General features: G+C 39.3%; 1 protein-coding gene across 2 annotated transcripts in view; it reads left to right on the top strand.

Annotated features, from left to right (window-relative positions):
- The window catches only part of vps13c (vacuolar protein sorting 13 homolog C), a 61,736-nt gene that overhangs the window by 34,862 nt on the left and 6,384 nt on the right, over positions 1-20,490 (top strand). For both annotated transcript variants that reach the window (XM_060877399.1, XM_060877400.1), the window contains exons 34-74: positions 747-894; positions 1,081-1,189; positions 1,284-1,417; positions 1,502-1,658; positions 2,055-2,134; positions 2,335-2,394; positions 2,515-2,668; positions 3,081-3,194; positions 3,361-3,464; positions 3,596-3,763; positions 3,941-4,245; positions 4,329-4,476; positions 4,611-4,755; positions 5,834-5,961; positions 6,116-6,276; positions 6,740-6,990; positions 7,162-7,385; positions 7,477-7,569; positions 7,668-8,033; positions 9,157-9,246; positions 9,363-9,518; positions 9,618-9,882; positions 11,897-12,051; positions 12,219-12,340; positions 13,358-13,655; positions 13,776-14,165; positions 14,396-14,500; positions 14,573-14,734; positions 14,827-14,952; positions 15,136-15,269; positions 15,478-15,604; positions 16,540-16,775; positions 17,626-17,770; positions 17,857-17,997; positions 18,395-18,476; positions 18,598-18,667; positions 18,777-18,888; positions 19,501-19,614; positions 19,851-19,984; positions 20,072-20,153; positions 20,265-20,378. In XM_060877399.1, the coding sequence (XP_060733382.1) occupies positions 747-894; positions 1,081-1,189; positions 1,284-1,417; positions 1,502-1,658; positions 2,055-2,134; positions 2,335-2,394; positions 2,515-2,668; positions 3,081-3,194; positions 3,361-3,464; positions 3,596-3,763; positions 3,941-4,245; positions 4,329-4,476; positions 4,611-4,755; positions 5,834-5,961; positions 6,116-6,276; positions 6,740-6,990; positions 7,162-7,385; positions 7,477-7,569; positions 7,668-8,033; positions 9,157-9,246; positions 9,363-9,518; positions 9,618-9,882; positions 11,897-12,051; positions 12,219-12,340; positions 13,358-13,655; positions 13,776-14,165; positions 14,396-14,500; positions 14,573-14,734; positions 14,827-14,952; positions 15,136-15,269; positions 15,478-15,604; positions 16,540-16,775; positions 17,626-17,770; positions 17,857-17,997; positions 18,395-18,476; positions 18,598-18,667; positions 18,777-18,888; positions 19,501-19,614; positions 19,851-19,984; positions 20,072-20,153; positions 20,265-20,378 (6,409 nt within the window). The remainder of the gene's footprint in view (positions 1-746; positions 895-1,080; positions 1,190-1,283; positions 1,418-1,501; positions 1,659-2,054; positions 2,135-2,334; positions 2,395-2,514; positions 2,669-3,080; positions 3,195-3,360; positions 3,465-3,595; positions 3,764-3,940; positions 4,246-4,328; positions 4,477-4,610; positions 4,756-5,833; positions 5,962-6,115; positions 6,277-6,739; positions 6,991-7,161; positions 7,386-7,476; positions 7,570-7,667; positions 8,034-9,156; positions 9,247-9,362; positions 9,519-9,617; positions 9,883-11,896; positions 12,052-12,218; positions 12,341-13,357; positions 13,656-13,775; positions 14,166-14,395; positions 14,501-14,572; positions 14,735-14,826; positions 14,953-15,135; positions 15,270-15,477; positions 15,605-16,539; positions 16,776-17,625; positions 17,771-17,856; positions 17,998-18,394; positions 18,477-18,597; positions 18,668-18,776; positions 18,889-19,500; positions 19,615-19,850; positions 19,985-20,071; positions 20,154-20,264; positions 20,379-20,490) is intronic.

Genomic DNA, 20,490 nt, shown 5'->3' with positions numbered 1-20,490 from the left:
GAACAACCTCAGTGCTTGTAGTCTGGACTTTAAAACCGTCCCAGATATTTGTTGAAAGGTCAGTCATAATGGGGTTTCTCTCACTGCCATGGAAAGTAAACACAGCTGCCCTGTGTCTTTGTGAACCAGACCTTGTGATGAAGGTAGCTTCTGTACCCCTGTTATGTTACTTGGAGTTTGGTGCACCCGGTAGGGCCACCCTTGGTAAATGGATCTAAGGGGAAAAATTAGACAAAGACTGATACTTGAAAAGACAAATATACACTATCTATTGCCAAAGCCAGATTAGGGCTGCTGTCCATATGTATGTCTGGTGACAGGGCCACTCAAATAACTTGTCTGGACTCTGCTTTTGCTCATTTTATGGAGGGTGCTAACAATTCTAAAGGGCTTTGTGGATTATAGTGTGTTATTTAAGTAAACCTGCACAGTTCACTTGTCACCATCGAGCACTACTATAAAACGCAAACCTGCGCATCCAATTCATTTCAGTTTTGAGCGCTAGCCTGTTCATATGATACATAATATAGTGATGCAATAAACAAAATACTAAAACCAGTTTCTCAGCCATGTAACACATTCATTCGGAACTTGGGATTGTCTCCATCTGTCTTGACACCAAGTAAATTTGCATACTAAAGTTGCATACTGACTAAACTTTGCATCAACAAAATGTTTAAATGAATGAGAGTGAGGACAATATTATGATAATAGACAACCCCAGTTCATTATTATATTATTTCCAGAACTGTTCTAAAGCAAGAAGCACCTCAGCCACAATTGGAAATTCTACAGCCAGTTAACCTGGAGCTGTTGGTTAAACGCAATCTGGCAGCCTCCTGGTTCACAAAGATCCCAGGAGTCGAGGTCAAAGGATTGCTAAAATCTGTAAATGTAAGTTTGTAAAATTACACATATTCTGTGTTCTTGTTTTCGTTCATGTTGACACTGATGAACGGAAAGTCTTGTAGGAAGGAAACCTCTCTTTTTAAACTATAACTGGATTACAGGAAGTATGGAAGAACTTTCAGGTCTGAACATATTTTTCTTCCGCTGAGTTGTTTTTCTTAATTTATCTAGATCACCATTGGTTGTGAAGACCTTTGTGTTCTGATGAAGATTCTAACAGAAAACACTGAAGAAGGTAACAGAGCGGCGTCTTCTGATGCAAAGAGACTCACAGTTGAAGGTAGAAATGCACCTCCTGCTCTGTTACCAGAATGAACAAAACCACCTTTCTGTATATATCGTGCAGATATTCCATTCCTATGTGTATTGTCTAGATACCTGTAAACCTGACACAAATGAAGAATTCAAAAAAACACTTCCTGTAGAGACAGAAAGCCACCCAGCAATTACCAGTGGAAGCTTTGTTGAAAATGTTGTAATTGTTCTTCTCAAGTTTGAAATCATGGAGGTACAGCAACAACTATAGCTGAACTCATGTTTATTTATCTAACAGCTGTAACCTTTTTCATACACTGTGGATTTTTCTGGGCAGGTACTACTGACACTGAATAAGCCAAAGAATGGGGTTGAGAGCCCATTTTTGGTCTTGCATGCAGCTGAGCTTGGAATAGACACCAAAGTTCACAAGTTTGACATGCTGGCCACCACATACATCAAGACCATTTCTGTGAAGTGCCCAGACATTCCAGGTTTGTTGAACACGACTGAATGTAAAATGTGAATTCTTCTAGTATTTTTTAAGGAAAAATTCCAAAAAACACCGGAAAGCACTGGGGTATATACAGGGTTAGAAAAGGCAGTAGTTTGAACAATTCCTTATACTCAGCTACAGCCCAGTTCAGAACTGATCTCAACTGTTCGGTGGTCACCCTGCCCTGATCAGTGAAGCACACCAGTCTAGGATGATGTATTATTATTATTTATCTTTATACAGCTGTCCTTATCTTTTATATTTGTCTGTAAGCAAATGAATTGATATTATTCCTTTGACGCTTACAACAGCCAACAGCTTCCTTTATTTCCAGGTGTAAATAATTGATCTCAGGATTAAACAGTAATAACGTCTTTCTACTGTTTTGTACTAGACTTCTGTGGTGAGCCCATATGCATCCTCAGTTCCTCAGCAAAACAGGGAGCAGAACTCCTCAAAGTAGAGTATTTCAAGGTATGTTTTAAATAATAATAATAATAAAAAAACATATTCCTTATATACACACATACACACACACACACGTGTTCTATATATTCATATATTCGAAAAATATTATCTATTTCTTTTACTTTCTTTCACTATTTCCATGTGGTATATTAAGGACACAAATGATTTTTATTGTGTCATTTTAATTGTTTGTATTTGTCACACAGGCTAATTGTGATGGGCCAAATTTTTCTACCATTTTTGAGAATACAGAACAGAAGATGAATGTATGTATACAAAGTCTCATGTTATTATATTTTATTGAATTAGATAAGAATAGAAGAACCGTACTGATTGATTGTTTGTGTGTGTGTTGTGTGTGTGTGTGTGTGTGTGTGTGTGTGTAGATTATGTTCTCCTCTCTGGACCTAATTCTTCATACTGAGGCTCTTCTATCTATCATGGACTTCCTGTCTACTGTCCTGTCCTGTAGTAGTTTGTCCTCACCTGAGAAAGAGAACAAGATTAACGAAGATACAAAAGCTACTCCTGCCAAATCCAGTACGAATCCATGCACTAGTATAAAAATACACACTCCATATAATTGACAAGGTTTGATGCGATCTTGGTATTTTTATAGAATTGCGGCAGAGACGTCATTGTTGTTGCCACTGATGCAGATTTTTTTTTTTTTTTTTTACAGTTTACTTATCAGTGAGAGACATTAGACATTACAATAGATGTTCATCTATCCATATTTCATCCCAAATTAATGTCACTTGGGTGAAGTGAGGTTGAGGGCCTCTTTGTGGAATATTCAGTGATATAAAAATGACTGAAAATCAGCTGTAAAGATGAACATCTTATGAAAATATTTGTTAAAGCCAAGAATGAATTCCAGTTTGAATCGTTTTGAATTAATTATGGACTTGACGAATTACTGATAGCATCTTTGTTACTGTTCTGTCTACAGCCAGGTCATATTACGAAGGAGACGTAGTCGGTCTGAAAATCCTCGTGCAGCTTGGAGCTTTCAACATGTTACTATGTGACCAACACTGCAACATTGCTGACATGAAGATTGACGGTCAGATTTATATCATCATTTTGTTCTAGTTATGCTAAAATTTTTAAGCAACTTTTTAAGTTAAGCAACTGTTATATCTAATACTTGATCGATATATGAGCACTGTCTGGTTTCCTCAAGCATATTATCAGCTCTACCACTAAAACCTTCTCAAATGTTCCTCCAGATCTACACGGGTCTCTCTTGATGAAGGAAAGTGAAACCCAAGTGTCCGCTAGACTGCGGGATTTTGTTGTCATTAACGTAGACCCAAAATCAGTTCACAACAAGGCAAGTCAACTATCTATAGACAGTTTTATTCATTCTATAGATCTTATACAATACAGCTAAAAGTAGACTCTAACATTTCATTTTCACCAGACACTTTTGTTTATTGTGTATTTGTGGGGTTTTTCTTCTAGGTTGTCAGTATTGTGGATGATGAAGTATTCAGCTTTAATTTGAGTCTAACCCCTAAAGCCACAGAAGGAGATGGATACACAGACACCTCAAAGGTGGATGGAAAGGTCAGGCTCAATGTGGGCTGCATTCAAGTGGTCTATCTGCAAAAGTTTGTCATGACATTGGTGGTAAGTTTCAGCCTTAAACATACCCTTATTGGCTACACCAATTCACAATAAGTGTATAAAACACACAGATTAGTACTCTTAGAATTGTTATTGTGCCTAGGATGGTTGGTGTAAATGGTTCTAGAAAGCAAACCAAGTTCCACTAATTCTGATTATTTCGGAATTTATCCATGTTAGAAATTTAGCAATAGCTTTCAAATGGCCAAGGAGGCTTTAAGTGTGGCCACAGCACAGGCAGCGGAGAAAGCTGTCTCCAGCGTAATGGACTTTGCTCAGAAGAGTTTCAGAATCGCCCTGGACATCAGACTAAAGGCGCCACTCATCATCATCCCTCAGTCATCCATGTCTCATAATGCCGTGGAGGTCGACCTGGGTCTCATCACCATCAGGAACAGCTTCTCTCTGCTTCCGGTAGAGAACCGTCCACTACCAGCCGTCATAGATAACATCGACTTGGAGCTAACCCAGCTCAAGCTGTCTAGGTGAAACCTGTTTCAAAAAGTATTATTGTCCATAACGCTTGATACAGTTGCTGTAATTTTGTGATATTGAATGTTTTTTTTAGACTTTTTATGGCAGAAGATGCAAATAAGCCTAGTTCTGAGCTCCTACAACCAGTGAACTTGGTCCTTTCGGTCAGACGTAACCTTGCCGCTACCTGGTACCATAAGATGGCTGCCCTTGAGGTAGACGGAGATCTGAAGCCCATGGAAGTGAGTCCTTTTTTTTTCTTTCTGTGAATATCTGCTTAACAATTTCTAACGTAATCTACAATTTTGTAGATCTGCAATATGTACACAAGGACATTGGTCAGTGCTAAAGAAGATTCTCTGCTATTTTGTCGCAGGTGGCTTTGAATCAGGACGATCTGGTTCTCTTATTGAAAATTTTGCTGGAAAACATTGGGGAAGCCAGCAGCATTGAGCCAGACATCAGCCCAGATCCAGGAATAAAACAGACAAATGTTCCTACCAGATCTGGCACACAGAATGGTAACAGATACTTTTTCTAAGAGGTCCTCAAATGTACAGCAGGCAGATGTTTTATAGAGGGAGAAAAAATCATGGAAGTGTCCAATTTTAAATACCTCGGTATTATTTTGGACTCTAATTTAACTTTTAAAAAGCATGTAAAAAAAGTGGCTAATACCATCAGATATAATATGGCTAACTTTAGATACATTAGGCCATATATAACAATAGAGGCAGCCAAACTATTTATGCATGCCATGATTTTTTTCTCACATATCATACTGTTTCACAAGCTGGTCCCAAGCAAATATGACAACTCTAAAACCAATTGAGACCCTTTATAAGCAAACCTTAAAAATATTAGATCAAAAACCTATCAGTCATCACCACTGTAATATTATTACTAAATACAACTTATTCAGTTTTAACAATTTCTCACATTATCAAGATGCTTGTCTCATTTTTAAAATCTTACATGGGCTTGCACCCCCACCACTGCGTGAATTCATAAAACTGAGAAATAACAGTGATAGGGCAAACAGGGCAGCTACCAGGGGAGACTGTGTTATACAGTATAGGCGAAGTAAGTTTGGTCAAACAGTCTTTTCAGTACGGGCCTCAAATTATTGGAATTGTCTCCCTACTGAACTCAGAAAGAGCACCAGCTATTCATCATTTAAATTCAAACTCAAGAATTGGATTAAAAACACTCAAAATTGCAATCATCAATAGTTAACTTATTTTATCTTTGGTACTGTCCATTTTTGTATTGTATTTATTATTATCTATTTAGTGTTTTAATTTGTTTTGTGTTTTTCATGTATTTAATTTTTGTACTATGATATTGTGTTGACCTGCCAAGGGACTGCAGATGAAAAATAGCTCTTCAGCTAATTCTGGCACATTTACATTTTGAGTGTAAACAAAAAATGTTGATTGATGTGCATTGTCCCTTTCAAATAAATAAAATAAAAAATAAAAAAAATAAAAAAACAGTGTTGAATAAAAAATGTCTCTTTTTATAAAATCTTCTTTCATGCTGCTAAGCAAAGCCCACCTGTGTGTGTGTGTGTGTGTGTGTGTGTGTGTGTGTGTGTAGTCTCTGAGAATCCTACAGCAAGACAGCCAGAGTACAAATCAACAGAAAACGATCTGATAGCGACTGTGAAATTCAGCTTCAATGTTGAGTCACTTGGTCTGGTTCTTTACAACAACGATTCCACGCAGGTGTGTGTGCGCCTACTAACCATCCCTAAATGCTTGTATTTGTACTTTCATGAGTGACACACTCTCTCTCTCTCTCTCTCTCTCTCTCTCTCTCTCTCACTCACTCTCTCTCACTCTCTCTCTCTCTCTCTCTCTCTCTCTCTCATGTGTGTAGCCCAGTGTGCATCAGGAGAGTTTGTGTATCGGAGAGTTTATGCTACGTAAGATAACTGCTTCCGGCGAGTTGTTCAACGACAGCAGTCTGGAGGTTTCTAGTATTCTTACCACCTGCACCCTCGATGACAGGAGGAGCAGCGTTCAGCGAATCACATCCAGGTGAAAGCAATCTGCTTATATACAATACTACCCACATGCCATTTAATGTTTTGTTGTATCCATGTTCAGCATTGAATGTCTTTGTCATGTCCCATTCCACAGTGGATGATATGAAGCCCAGAAGACAATAGGCACATACTTTTCATAAGTATTTTTGTTTTCTTTTGCCTATTAGGGGCAATATATATTTACAGAAATGTTATTTTTTTTCCACACAAACATTTGGCGACCCATTTCTTCTCTCTGAGATGCTCCAAGTGTTCGTTCATGAGCAGCTAAATTTTATCGTCAACCGCTAGAATTATGTGTAAGGTCATCCAACAGAGGGAAAAACACTCGTATTACTCATTTTATATCAGACTCACCAACCGTCCCTTAAGTCCACTTCTGTTCTTATTTTAAATTCTTATTTTTCTTAGATTTTCACTGTCTTTCGTGTCTTTTTTGTCTCTTTGACCGTCAGAATGGTGGAAAAGCGTGATGACAGCTCAGATGCCATGATCGACTTGACGTACAAGCAGAACAAGGACGAATGCTCCGTGGTAGCTGTGATCCAGAAACTGTATCTCTGTGCCAGCATGGAGTTTCTCATGACCGTGGCCGACTTCTTTATTCAGGCTCTGGCCAAATCCCAAGCCACAGTGTCAGACAAACCCAGATCACTTCCACTCAAACAGATCTCAGAGCAAAAGGGTCAGGGTGAGCTGAACACAGGTACAGGAAGTTTATAGAATTATTAACCAAACACTCTACCTGTAATGCATGAACTGTTTGGATTTTGCAGGCATTTCATATTTTGTGTGTTTAGTAATTCAGCTGCATATAAACTGAGACATGAGTCTATTGATATTTTTTCTAAGCAATATGTTTTGGTGTTGCACATAGCTGCAGCCCAGAAGAAAACGCTGCGTGTTGTTGTGATCGATCCGGAGGTGGTTTTTGTGGCAAATCTAATGAAGGCAGATGCTCCTGCTTTAGTGGCTAGTTTCCAGTGTGACTTCAGTCTGCGCTCTAATGAGGCAGATCAGGTCATGAAAGTCAACCTTAAGAGTTTCAAAATTCTCGCCTGCCCGTTCATAAGGAATAAGGACAGCAAGGCCGTAACCACTGTAAATATGTATTTTTTTTGTTTGTTTATTCATAGGTTTAAATTATATTTGGTATAGTATCTTTTTTTAATATGATGTATTTCCTCACCAGGTCCTTAGGCCGTGTTCTGTTGTTCTTGACACCAGCATATCAGCCAATGGTTCACTCACTGGCTCTGTCAGTGTAGATGAAGTCATAATAAAGGTGAGTAGCATTGTGTGTTCAAAACTCTCAAAGTAAAGTTCATCTGGAGTTAGAAATGTTACTTTAAATTGTTGAGCACATTTTCGGTCTTTGCACAGATCTCACCAATCATCCTGAACACCGTCCTGACCATCACAGCGGCCATGACCCCTAAACCCATGAATGAGCAGGACAATCAGAAGCCTGTTGATCTGAGCACACTCTGGGCTGTAAGGGACATCTACTCCTGCAACTACTGGTTCCTGGATGTTGAGACTGCAACCGAGTTGACTGAGAGATTCCAGGAGGTCCACGGCAGCAGCACGGCCCAGACGTTTAGTGCTGAGGTGAAGGTAGTGCAGGTGACTCTGGAGTCTGGCCAGGGCCACCACACAGTTCCTCTGCTGCTGGCTGAGTCTTCATTCTCTGGCTGTGCACGAAACTGGTCTTCTTTGCTCAGTATGTCTGCAGATATGACACTCGAGGTGGGTGTCCTTGCAGGGTCTACACCAGAGATATTGGGATTCTTCATGAAAATAAGCAAAACGATATTTTTTGTAACTTTTCATATGTTTTTACACTGCTTTCATAATTATAGACACCCCAACCCAATATTATTAAAGTGTAGCCCGAGAAATGGCTAAACCTTGATTGTGGATCATTCACATAAAAAAGCTTAAACGCTTTAAAGGTGGGGTGCACGATGTTTGAAAGCCAATGTTGACATTTGAAATCACCAAAACAAACACACCCCAACCCAAATGGGTGTCGCCACTAATGTCAGACATGCGCACTAAACACACTCTCCGCCGCATATTGAGAAGACATGCCTTTTTCTGCACATTGGCAACACGTTTGTTTTGTTTGTCGGCCCGACTCAGTTTTCTGAAGCAGTTTTCAAACATCGTGCACCACACCTTTAATATTCTTAGCTATGCGTGTTGTTTTAACTCATTTACATTTACAGCATTTGGCAGACGCCCTTATTCAGAGCGACATACATAAGTGCTTAAATCTCTAAGATTGGATACATTAATGCTGGTTCACTATGTTACATACTTAAGATACCATGAGTTTAAAACATTGTTCAAAGTTACAATGAAAGTTTTATTTTATTTATTTATTTATTTAGGCAAAAAAATGCAAATGCAAAAAATAGAGAAAGAATTCAGGGATGCACTGATATTGATACTGCTTTCATGTACATACTTATTTACACTTACTCTCAAAAGACAAAAAAGTAAACTAGGCTAGTGGCCATTTTTTTATATGCACTGGTTAATTTGAATTACCAAGAAACTTGTCCAAAAAGCTTAAAATTCACAAGGTAGATTAATAGTTATTATAGGTATTTACAATATTTAATAAAAATAGCATGCTGGTAACCATAGTGGATTTCTGTTATCAGTTAATGTTATTGCTTTTACTGTCATACCTGTAAATAATTATGGGCTGTATTCACCACACACACACACTTTGGTTAAAGAGAGATACTATGGCTGCTTCAACATGTGTACGTGTTCATCAAATAAAACGTTGATCAAGTAAAAATGTTGCATGACAATCATAGGTTGTATCATTCCCTTCCTGATATTTCTGTTATTTTAGGTGAACTATTTTAACGAGTCTCATGCCATTTGGGAGCCCCTCATAGAGCGAGTCGATAACGGGAGACGCAGATGGAAACTTGGAATCGAGGTATTTATAATTTGTGTGTGTATATTGTGCATGTTGGGGCAGACGTATATTTACTCGCTTGACTGAAAATGTGTTGTTGTTGTTGTTCCACTGTTTTTTTGTTTTGTCTGACTTAGATAAAGAATAACCCTGTTTGGGATAAGAGCCCTGTTCCTGGTGATGACTTCATAGTGCTGCCTGAATCTTGCACATCCATTAATATCTGCTCCAAAGACACCATGAACATCACGCTGTCCAAATGCTGCCTGAACGTCTTTCATAACCTCACCCAGGTGTACATTCATACGTTGATAAAAAGCAAAATACAATATAACCTACTCAATATTTTGTCGAATTTTCACGTATAATATTAACTTGTATTTGAATGCCAGGCTTTCTCGGAGGGCACCGTCTCCACTTTGGATCACTCGCTGAAAGAGAAAGCTCCATTTACTATTCAGAATTTCCTTGGCATTCCATTGGTCATCCAGCATGGCATGAATCTGCGCATGGCTGAATCACCAACCCCGAGTAAAATGCATGAAGTTGGAGTAGGGGAATCCTTGGATTTGGAATATTCTGCCTTTAAATTTCCAACTCAAGTAAAATTGTCAACATTGCAGAGACAGGAGAGCTGCCTTTTCAACCTTAGCATAGGTAATTGCATCCTCAGCATCATCACTTAAAATATTTGAATATTATATTTGTATTGAAGACACATTTTTCCTCAAAATTATATCAGAAATGGGAAATTTCAGATTTTTCAAAAATCTGTGAAACTCAATGTAATCACTGCAGTTCTCAAAATTGACTCTAAATAACTTAGTTAGTAACTCTAAACCTCTGTCTAAAATCGTTTTTTGATTGAAGCTTTGCCCAAAGACCACAGCCTCATACAGCCTCTGTGTTCACAGAGCTCTTGTCTCACTAATTTCTCTTGACCCACCACTCATTCCTGGACCTCCCAGAGAACAGCCACAAACTGTGTTCCTACTACCTTGGTATCAACCTAATCAGACCACCTGCCTGAAACCTTCACAGAAACCTGAATGTGCAGTGCTGGATGTATTGGTATGTGGTAGCCTAGTGGTTAAAGTGTTGCGCTACCATTCGGAAGGTTGTGAGTTTAATCCCAGGTCCACCAAGCTGCCACTGTTGGGCCCCTGAGCAAGGCCCTTAACCCTCAATTGCTCATTTGTATAAAAATTAGATAATGTAAGTCTCTCTGGATTTGGGCATCTGCCAAATGCTGGAAATGGAAATGTAAATATTTCTGGTAGCATGCAAGTGAACATGTGAAGTCTGCCCTGGTCTGCTCTTTGGAACAAAGAAGCCCTGGGATGAAGCTTGGAAATGCAAAGCAGACTGGCCATATATTGGTAACATCAGTAGATTAGCAAAGGATGAATCAATACTCCATTTTTCTCTGAAGGACCACAGGCCTTGTAAAAGCTGCAGGCATACAAACTCATGCAGTTTTTATGCCTGCGCCTTTTGAGAATGCAGGGTTTGTTGACTGGAACTAAGGAGCAGCCCGGGATGTGTCATCAGCCAGCCTCTACTTCGGGCTCGATCAAAACAGGCGCATTGTGTATCACATTATCATTTCACCAAAAGGATGAAATGACCTTGACCTTCTGTAGCTGCAAAGCCTTTCCCATGAAATGGGTCTATCTATGGGAGTTGGACCTCTTTGCCTACCTGTATGTCTTCCCATCTCTCTTTCTACTTTTACCCATGCTGCACTTTAGAATTTAAGAAATCATACCAGCTTGATGACATCCATCACCCAGTCAAACAGTCTCTGTGAAGACAGAGCATACCCCTGTGTTTTCAACATAACAGACGAACTTCCATCCAGTGGAAATAGTAGTAAGGAAAGCTATAATGCATCCCCCACAATGAAACACAGTAAGGATAGTTTGGCTATCAAAAGTAACCTGTCAACTCTAGAGTCATCCGGACACCAATGTTTACATGGTGAGCTTTATCACCAAGGCTTGCATTTTTTCCTGATGTGCCAGCAGGGAAGGAAGCTTTAAAGAAGTCCATTTCAGAATGGAATACCGTATGGGCCCAAATTATGGGGTTGTAAGGGACTCCGATACAAACTTCTGGCAATCACACATCAGGTTCTTGGGGAGAATATCAGGCATAGGCACCTTGCAACCTTCAGAAAGAGACACCATTCATGGTGCTTTTTCATGCAGTATGATTGACTGCTAACATTTGTGGTACAATTTGTAATCGAGAGCAATACAAGACCCATGTATTAGGTAATGTACCTTGCATTCAAAAATGTATTTTGGACTGCCGTGTCACAATCCTGCATTGCTTTTCACTCCAAAATGCCAAACCCACAGGTGCAGGTTACCTGGATAAGGACGCACTTCCTCAACTTGGGGCAATAAATTTATAAGGGCTTAGCCAAAGCAGTCCATTCAGTAGCGACAGCAGCAGTGTGTGTTCTTGGTACCTCGTGATGGACTAGTTTGCCGTTAGTGATCCACTAGATCCAGTGTGACCCTGACCATAATGAAGCAGATTCAGAAGATGAATAAAAGATGCTTTCAATAATTTAATAGTTGAATCATTTCTATGTAAATGCTTTTGACATTTTACAAAAGTAAACTGTGCTCTCTGTTGAAGTGATAATGTACCTTATCTGCAGTACCCACAGGCTACAGTGAGATCTCCAACATTCCTGTGGACAAGCCAGGCCGAAGGCTCTATAATATGCAGAGGCCTCACGAGTCTGTATCTGTGCTGCTGCAGATCAGTGCCTCAGAAGGCAACAAAGTCATCACTGTGCGAGCCCCTCTGCAGGTAACTGCATTTAAATACATGATAAATTACTGGTTTGATATTTGCTAACGAAATATTAATATTGAGTTCACTAGTATTACTTGGGATAACCTTATTTTTGGATGTTATTAGCAAATTAAGAATAATAAGTTCCTGAAGGTTTCTTGTGTCTTTTGCATCTTTTATAGATTATAAATCATTTCTCGGTGCCTTTTGCCATTTTGAAGTACTTCCCAGAATTAGGGGGGCTGGTGAATGTAGGAGTTGCTGAACCAGAGAAGGAGTTTCATGTCACGCTGGATTCTTACAGGTAAACATGGAAATCCATGCTTGGTGTAAGATTTGTGCCTCTTTAAGGTAGGGTCTCTGATGTTTATGAAATGCTTCAGAAAACTGAGTCGGGACGACAAACAAAACAAAAATCAAAACAAACGTGTAGCCAATGAGCAGAAAGGGGCGTGTCTTGTCAATATGGGTGGAGAGAGTGTTCAGTGCGCATGTGTGACATTAGCAGAAAGCGGTTTTAACATTGAGGATAAAAACAAAGAAAGGAAGCGAAAAAGGCTTACGATAAGGCAAGAAGTAGGACCCGTGTTAATATAGGATCTGCTTTCCAGCGCTGGAGAGAACTGAAGGAGCAGGAAGTTGGCCACATATTCACAGATTGGAGTTTCCCAAGTCAATAACTTGTCATTTTTGCTTGTTTGTTTATCTACAATCGTATTGTTCTTCCCTTCAGCTATGATAAAGACACATTTCTTTCCATTAGTTGCCTGGGTTACGTATGTATATGTGGGTCGGAGCTATCAATACAGGGGTGGGACCCATTTGGGTTAGGGGCGTGTTTGTTTTGGTGATTTCAAATGTCGACATTGGCTTTCAAACAACGGAGACCCTGCCTTTAACTGTGCTTTGAAATAAGAAATGGTGTCGATCTAATACCCAGGAAAGGTATTAGGCTGATACCAGCAAAGATTTGTGGATCATTTATCAGAGGAAAAAGAATGAACTTCAACCTGTAACACATAGAAATGTGTGAAATAAAAATACTTTTTGGAACTGGAGATGTTTTATTTGTATTATTATTATATTTACTTATATAAATAAAAGCATTATACTATGCTGTATTATATTATATATTTGTGTTATAGCTGTGGTTTTGCCTAAGAAGTATTGTATTGATTCCTGAATTGTTAAGTGATTTTTTTACAAAAGATTTTAAAGCTTATCGATTTTTTAAGACAAAGGTATGGGATGGATGATTGTTATCAAATGTTATGTAACTGTATTAATCATAAGTCTTATGACATCTGACTATGTATTATAGATGTCAGTTGTTCTTGTTGCCTGTTGGACCTTTGGAGGGACAGTATCGTGAGTCGACTACATACATTACATGGAAGGAGAAGGTTCATGTGAGTTCAGAGGTGCGTTCAATAATGCAGTGTCCAGCCAATGACAGCAGCTTACGGCCAGTTTTTATCAACACACTGGCAGTGCCAGACAACCTGTGTCACATTGACAGCCAGAGTGAGGAGGAATGGGACCCTGCCTACATTATCCACCTGCACCCAGCTGTTTCTCTTCGAAACCTGCTTCCGTACTCCATCAACTACCTAATGGAGGTACTCATAAACCATAACTGTCATTATGGAACACTAGAAAGCCCTAAACATCAACATTAACATTAACTCACCAGTTTTTTGTACTCATACTCAGTTATTATTATTTCCTCTTCATTGCAGGGTTCAGCTGAGATTGGAGAGTTGCTAGAAGGCAGCAAAGCCGATCTGCTGAACGCGAACATCATGGGAGAAATCATGGAGTTATCTCTGGTTAAGTATCAAGGCCGCAACTGGATCAGCCACATCAAGATCATCCCAGACATGGCCGAGTTATTCCCCGTGTGCTTTACTAGCGACACCACAGAGAAACTCACCGTAGACGTGTACGCACACACGAGCCACGTGGCGGGACGACTCATCGTTTCCATCTTCAGCCCGTACTGGATCATCAACAAGACAGCCCGTGTGCTGCAGTACCGGGCTGAAGACATCTACGTCAAACATCCTGCAGATTTCCGTGATGTGATCCTGTTCTCCTTCAAGAAGAAAAACATTTTCAGCAAAAACAAAGTGAGTTTAATAAGTTATTCATTTATACACCCTGTGTATAAAAGTTGTTTTAAAAACTTTAATTCATATTTGACCTCTTTCCAAAGTTAAGATTTGACAAGGGTTAATAAAGGTTGCCTATCAAATGTATTCAAAAGATATTCAATTTCAAGTTCATGGGTAACAAAACACATCAACATAGCCATTGTTACAGTATATATCATGTTTTTCCCCTGCAATTTGTTCCCTAGCTGCAGCTTTGTGTGTCCACCAGCTCCTGGTCCGATAGCTTTTCTCTGGATACAGTGGGCAGTTACGGCTGCGTCCGTTGCCAAGATAAAAACATGGACTTCTTGGTAAGAAGGCTGGATGTGTAAATTTAGAGTGTGTATATAGATCTATATATAGACTCAAACCTTTTTTTTTAGGTGGAAATCAGTATACAATTAAGCAGTTTTAACCTGACACGGATTGTGACTATTAGCCCTTTCTACACTCTGGTGAATAAATCCTCCTTTGAGCTAGAAGTTGGGGAGGTGCAAAATGACAGCAATGTCAGCAACAAGTGGCACTACATCTCCTCCACAGAGGTTTGACTACCTTTTAAAAGTTATCTTTGCAATGGTGCCATCTCTTACTGTAAACATCTGACTGTATGAAGTATCTGTGCTTGGTTCTGCAGTGTTTGCCTCTGTGGCCAGATTCTAGCACAGAGAAGCTGTGTGTACGAGCGGTCGGATCTGAATTTGCCTCCAAAGCCTTCTTCTTTAACAAACAAGATAATGGAACTCTGCTTTGCATGGAGCAGGTAAGTGTGTGTATTTTCACTGTATTACTGTAACCATTACATATAGATCTTATGATAGCCATACACAGTTTTGTTTATTTCACTGTGTGATCAGACCAAAGATTTCCCTCTCTCTCACTACTGAAATCTTTGTACAAAGTTTCCACCCAGAGACCAAAATGACTTGTCTTTTTTTTCCTTCAGTATGGAGGCATCATAGTGGATGTAAACATCTCAGACCACTCCACTGTCATCAGCTTCACTGATTACTATGATGGAGCAGCTCCTGCTATGGTGGTCAACCATACACCCTGGGCTACCATCGCAATCAAACAAAGGTTACCACCCCATTACTCCCCAACTAACGTTGTAATGAGTCTCATACTTTGGTCCTATGCTGCACTGCTACATGGATTTTTTAAACTCTGCCTTCTCTCTTAACAATTTTAAGAGATGGAGAGCTCCAACACCCACCTTTTTTATTTATAAAGAAAGAATCACTCGTATAGGTCGGAGTTCATGTGTGTTGCCTTGTTTTTGGTGTAGTGGCTCTGAGGAATCCTGTGAGCTGAAGCCAGGTGAGGTTCAACTCTTTGTGTGGGAAAACCCTGCAGGGGTGCGGAAGCTGTGCTGGACATGTCAGGGCCACAGCGGAGAACTAAACCTGATCAAGGTGAGAGAAAAATACTTGGCGCTGTAGGGTTTCTGTCAAGTGATTAGAAACATGGGCATCAGAAGCAAATAAAAAGTGGGTGGGTCCAATATTATTGGTCTTAAAAGTGGGCGTGTCCTGTCCCACCCACATATAATGGTTCCAACACCCATGGATTTCAGGAAGCAAGAGCATGGTCAATGCTGTTGGTAAAACGCGGAACGGAGTTTAATTTATTAGGGCATTCTTCAAGCAGAATGGATTCGCCTGGCAGCGCTCTGAAAAGTAATAAAAAAAGACATTATGCGCTGAATAAAGACGGTAAAAGTGGGTGGGTCCAATATTATTGTTCTTAAAAAGTATGAGTATAATGGTTCTGACTCCCATGATTAGAAATTCTTTTATACCCCTTTCCTGATCAACAAGCCAGATCCAATGTATGCTTTGTAAGATGTTAGTGGACCACAGTTTCAGTAGTTTGATGACCGTGTGAAGAAAATCTGAGGGTTAGGGTTAGAAATATTTTTCATGGTTAATCAGAATCATGTCACTGATGAAAACTGGTCAATGATTTAAAAAAGACGTCTGAGGATTTAGATTGCTCTTGCAGGTGGTGGAAAATAGTGTCAGGAGTCAGCCCCAACGAGCCCATGACACAGTGACAAACCTGACCTCAAGAACTTCTATTAGATTATTAGACCAAAGTGCTGGACCTCTTCTGGAAGCTTACATACAAGTTATTAGTTATTAGCCCTTAACTGTAAAACGTGTGTGTGTGTGTGTGTGTGTGTGTGTGTATATATATATATATATATATATATATATATATATATATATATATATATATATATATATATATATATCAAGTATGACAGAGTAAACTGTTTAGAGAAACTCTAACAGCAATTCCACGTGAATCCCACATATATACGATGTGCTTTTCTTGCAATCTGTAGGACCAGTGTGGCCAGTTTGCATATGACACTCTGACTCAGGTACACTGGGTGTCATTCCTCGACGGCCGACAGCGCATCTTGCTTTTTACTGAAGATGTGGCTGTGGTAACGAAAGCTTGCCAGGCTGAAGAGCTGGAGCAATTCCAACAGGAAGTCACCATCTCTGTACAGAACCTGGGCTTGTCCCTCATCAACAATGATAATAGACATGAAATAGCATACATGGGCATTACCAGGTAAGAAAATGTTGAAATTCTGAAGAGATTTTCTTGGGAGATGAAAATTCAAAATAGTCATAAAATGATACAAGATACTGTTTGACAACCTGATTGAGATTTTAATAATTAATGTTTATAATGACCCAGAAATTGAGCTCTAAACCCTGGAACAATTTACATTCAGGATACAGTATAATTTACCTTATGGTGAAGAGGCGAGTGCAGGCAGGTCGTGTGACAGAGTGTCAGGAGTGTTGTGTGTGACAGAAGAGTGTCAGCAAGAATAGGAAAGTTGTACAAGCTAGTATTGAGAGCAGCTCTGCTGTATGGGTTAGAGACTGTAGCAGTGAGGAAAAGACATGAGGTAGAGATGGAGGTAGCAGAGATGAGGATGTTGAGGTTCTCTTTAGGAGTGACGAGGATGGACAGGATTAGGAACGAGCACATAAGAGGGACAACGTTTTGGGGACAAGGTCAGAGAGGCTAGATTGAGATGGTTTGGACATGTACAGAGGAGATGGTTATATAGGTAGAAAGATGTTTGAAATGGAGCTGCCAGGTAAGAGGTCAAGAGGAAGGTCAAAGAGGATGTGTTGAAAGGGAACATGAAGTTAATTGGATGTGATAGTAGAGCATGCTGAGGAAGTTAGGTGGAAACAGATGATTCGCTGTAGTGACCCCTAACAGGAAAATCCAAAAGTAGAAGAAGAAGATACAAATTAAATTGAGGAGCTTTCGGTGGGGTTCACATGAACCCTGCATCTGGAACCTTTCACCTTGAAGAAATTACTGAACCTCATGATGTAACAATATATAATATAATATAACATAATATGCTCTATATTTGCTTGCTTTTATTTTTGGTTAGTTCGGGTGTTGTATGGGAAATGAAACCAAAGAACCGCTGGAAGGCTTTTAACCATAAGAACATCAGTCTTTTGGAGAAGGCCTACCAGAATCATCTCAATGGCAAGACAGAGCCAGGCTGGGTGAAGCTGGAAACAGGGCTTGAGGTGAGCAAATAGGCTGGTCCATTATAAACCCTGTACAGGTGTCATGACTAGGTTTGAGTGTGTGTATATATATGTTTATGGCTCAGGTGGACTTTACAAGGGTGCCCATGTTGATGAGGCATCCCTACTCCTGCTTTATCCGGAGGAACTTTTTGGCTGGTATCCATGTGGAGCTAAAGCAGTCACCACACCAAAGGAGCCTTCGAGCCCAGCTTCACTGGCTGCAGGTAATGCACACGTAGATGCAGGATCAAAGTAGAACACAGTCAAAACCGGTAAATATAAATAAAAGTAATCCAGAGGACAACAGGGTTCCTTGATTAGGCCTTATTTTGCTCTTGCAGTACAGCTTTGAGGCGATTAATCATGTGTCATAAGTACAGAAACATGGAAATTGTGGAGAAGGTTGGGATACAAAGACAACACGAATATTTTATAATACATTTGTGTGAAGCAAATAAGTATGTTTGGTACAACTCACATGCTAGTAGATGCATGGACAAAAGGCTTGGTCATTGTGTAAAGCTGTAAACCTGATAAATAATTGTATAATCTTAAAGTTGATTTGAAGAATGTACCAAGTACTGTATGTGGTCCCCTTTTTAACCATGCAGATATTTGCAGGTGGATAACCAGCTAACTGGAGCGATCTTCCCAATAGTATTTCACCCTGTTCCTCCACCTAAATCAATTGTTCTGGACTCAGGTACACATCCCTAGATTTTAAAACATTTTTCTGGATACTGCTTTAGATATAGTATGTATGTGTGAATAAATTAGAGCACCAACATGGACTAATTACATGCATGTTTTAAATGCTTTTCCAGAGCCAAAGCCCTTTATAGATGTCAGCATCATTACACGGTTCAATGAGCACAGTCAAGTAATGCAATTTAAGTAAGTGCATTTTTTTCCATATGTAAGTCATGTAGCAGAAGCACCAAATAATGAGTTATACAGAATATTGTCTGATATATATTTCATAAAAAATTCTGTGTGTGTTAAGGTACTTCATGGTACTAGTGCAGGAGATGGCAGTAAAGATGGATCAGGGATTTTTGGGGGAGATCCTCGCTTTCTTTACTCCTGCCGCCAACATTCAGACTGACAAGCAGAAGGTACCTGCAGAATGCACAATATACTACCTGATACCTGTGTATATATATATATATGTATGTTTGATATATTATAGCTCTTTTACTTCTGCTTTAATCCCTGAATAAATGCACACTGACATTGGGGACTTGGGGAAACGTTATGTAAAGATTGATCAGAATAATCCAGATTATGGTGCCCTTTAAATTCCCAGGTTTTCAAGATTAGAACTTTTCAATTAGAACTCAATTCATTTTTTTATACATTCCAACATCACATGTAGCCGACAGATCCTTGTCTCTACTTTACTTGACTTTAGGAAATCCACTTAAGGGTCAATATTCTTGACAGGGTTGTTTACCTTGCAGTTCCGTTTATTATAATAAAATTATAAAAATAATAACAATAAACATCACTAAAAAAATTAATAAATAAAAAAAAAAGAAAGAAAAGAATGCAACCGTTTGGTGATGTCAGTAGGATGCAGTTATTGATTTAATATTGTTCCAATACTTTTGGTTACCTAAAGTTTGGTCTGCCACCAAAGGGGCCGTGTCGCGATATGTTTAACACAACTAGATGTATGTATCAGTAAATGAAAGCTGTATGCTGACAGTATCTGTCCTTCTCTGCAGACTAATCTGATAGAGAAAGATCTGAATTCACTTCAAACACAGCTGATGGAGAGCTCCATCTCCGATGCTTCAGGCCTCAGCTTCTTTGAGCACTTCCACATCTCTCCAATTAAAGTAAGGAAGTGAGGATTGAATATATATTTTGTGTATATTTCACTTTAATAGGAATGTCTGTCTATCCTTCCTGTCAGTTTGAAGTAGTGTAGGATTTCTTACATTATTGCCAACAAATATAGATATTTACCATTTTTAACACTAGTTAGTGTACACTCTAAAGACAGTTGTGTGTGAAAATCTGAAGTGTGTGTGTGTGTGTGTGTGTGTGTGTGTGTGTGTGTGTGTGTGTGTAGTTGCATTTAAGTCTGTCTATTGGGTCCAGTGGAGATCAGTCTGAAGAGGGTAACATTCTGGCCCTCCAATCAGTCAATCTGCTTCTTAAAAGCATTGGAGCAACACTTACTGATGTGGATGACATCATCTTTAAGTAAGTGTCATAAATCGCTGATGACTTTATTAAGCATTATTAACTGTGACAGAAACCATCCTATGGTTGATATTCATTATTTTCTAGACTTGCTTTCTTTGAAATAAAGTACCAGTTCTACCGGAGAGACAATCTGATGTGGGCTGTGATTAAGCATTACACAGAACAGGTGAAGAGCTTTTTCACGCTCACATCCCACGCATAAATCCTCTAACTACAAAAGCACATACATGCACATACTTTGTTCATATTTGATTTTATTTTATTTTTTACTTTGCAGTTCCTGAAGCAGATGTATGTGCTGGTTTTGGGACTGGATGTGTTGGGAAATCCTTTTGGACTGATAAGAGGTCTCTCAGAAGGAATGGAGGCCTTCTTTTATGAGCCTATCCAGGTATAGTATCTATTATCCAGCCATAGTATACTGTATGTATATTAATATTCAGAAAGTTCCAATAGAAAAGGAAATTAATGTTGTTTTTATAATGTTGTAAATAAAAACCCTA

This window comes from Tachysurus vachellii, chromosome 1, assembly GCF_030014155.1.
Source record: "Tachysurus vachellii isolate PV-2020 chromosome 1, HZAU_Pvac_v1, whole genome shotgun sequence".
Lineage (NCBI taxonomy): Eukaryota > Metazoa > Chordata > Actinopteri > Siluriformes > Bagridae > Tachysurus > Tachysurus vachellii.
The sequence above is the reverse complement of the archived record's forward strand: the minus strand, read 5'-3'. Positions and strand labels throughout refer to the sequence as shown.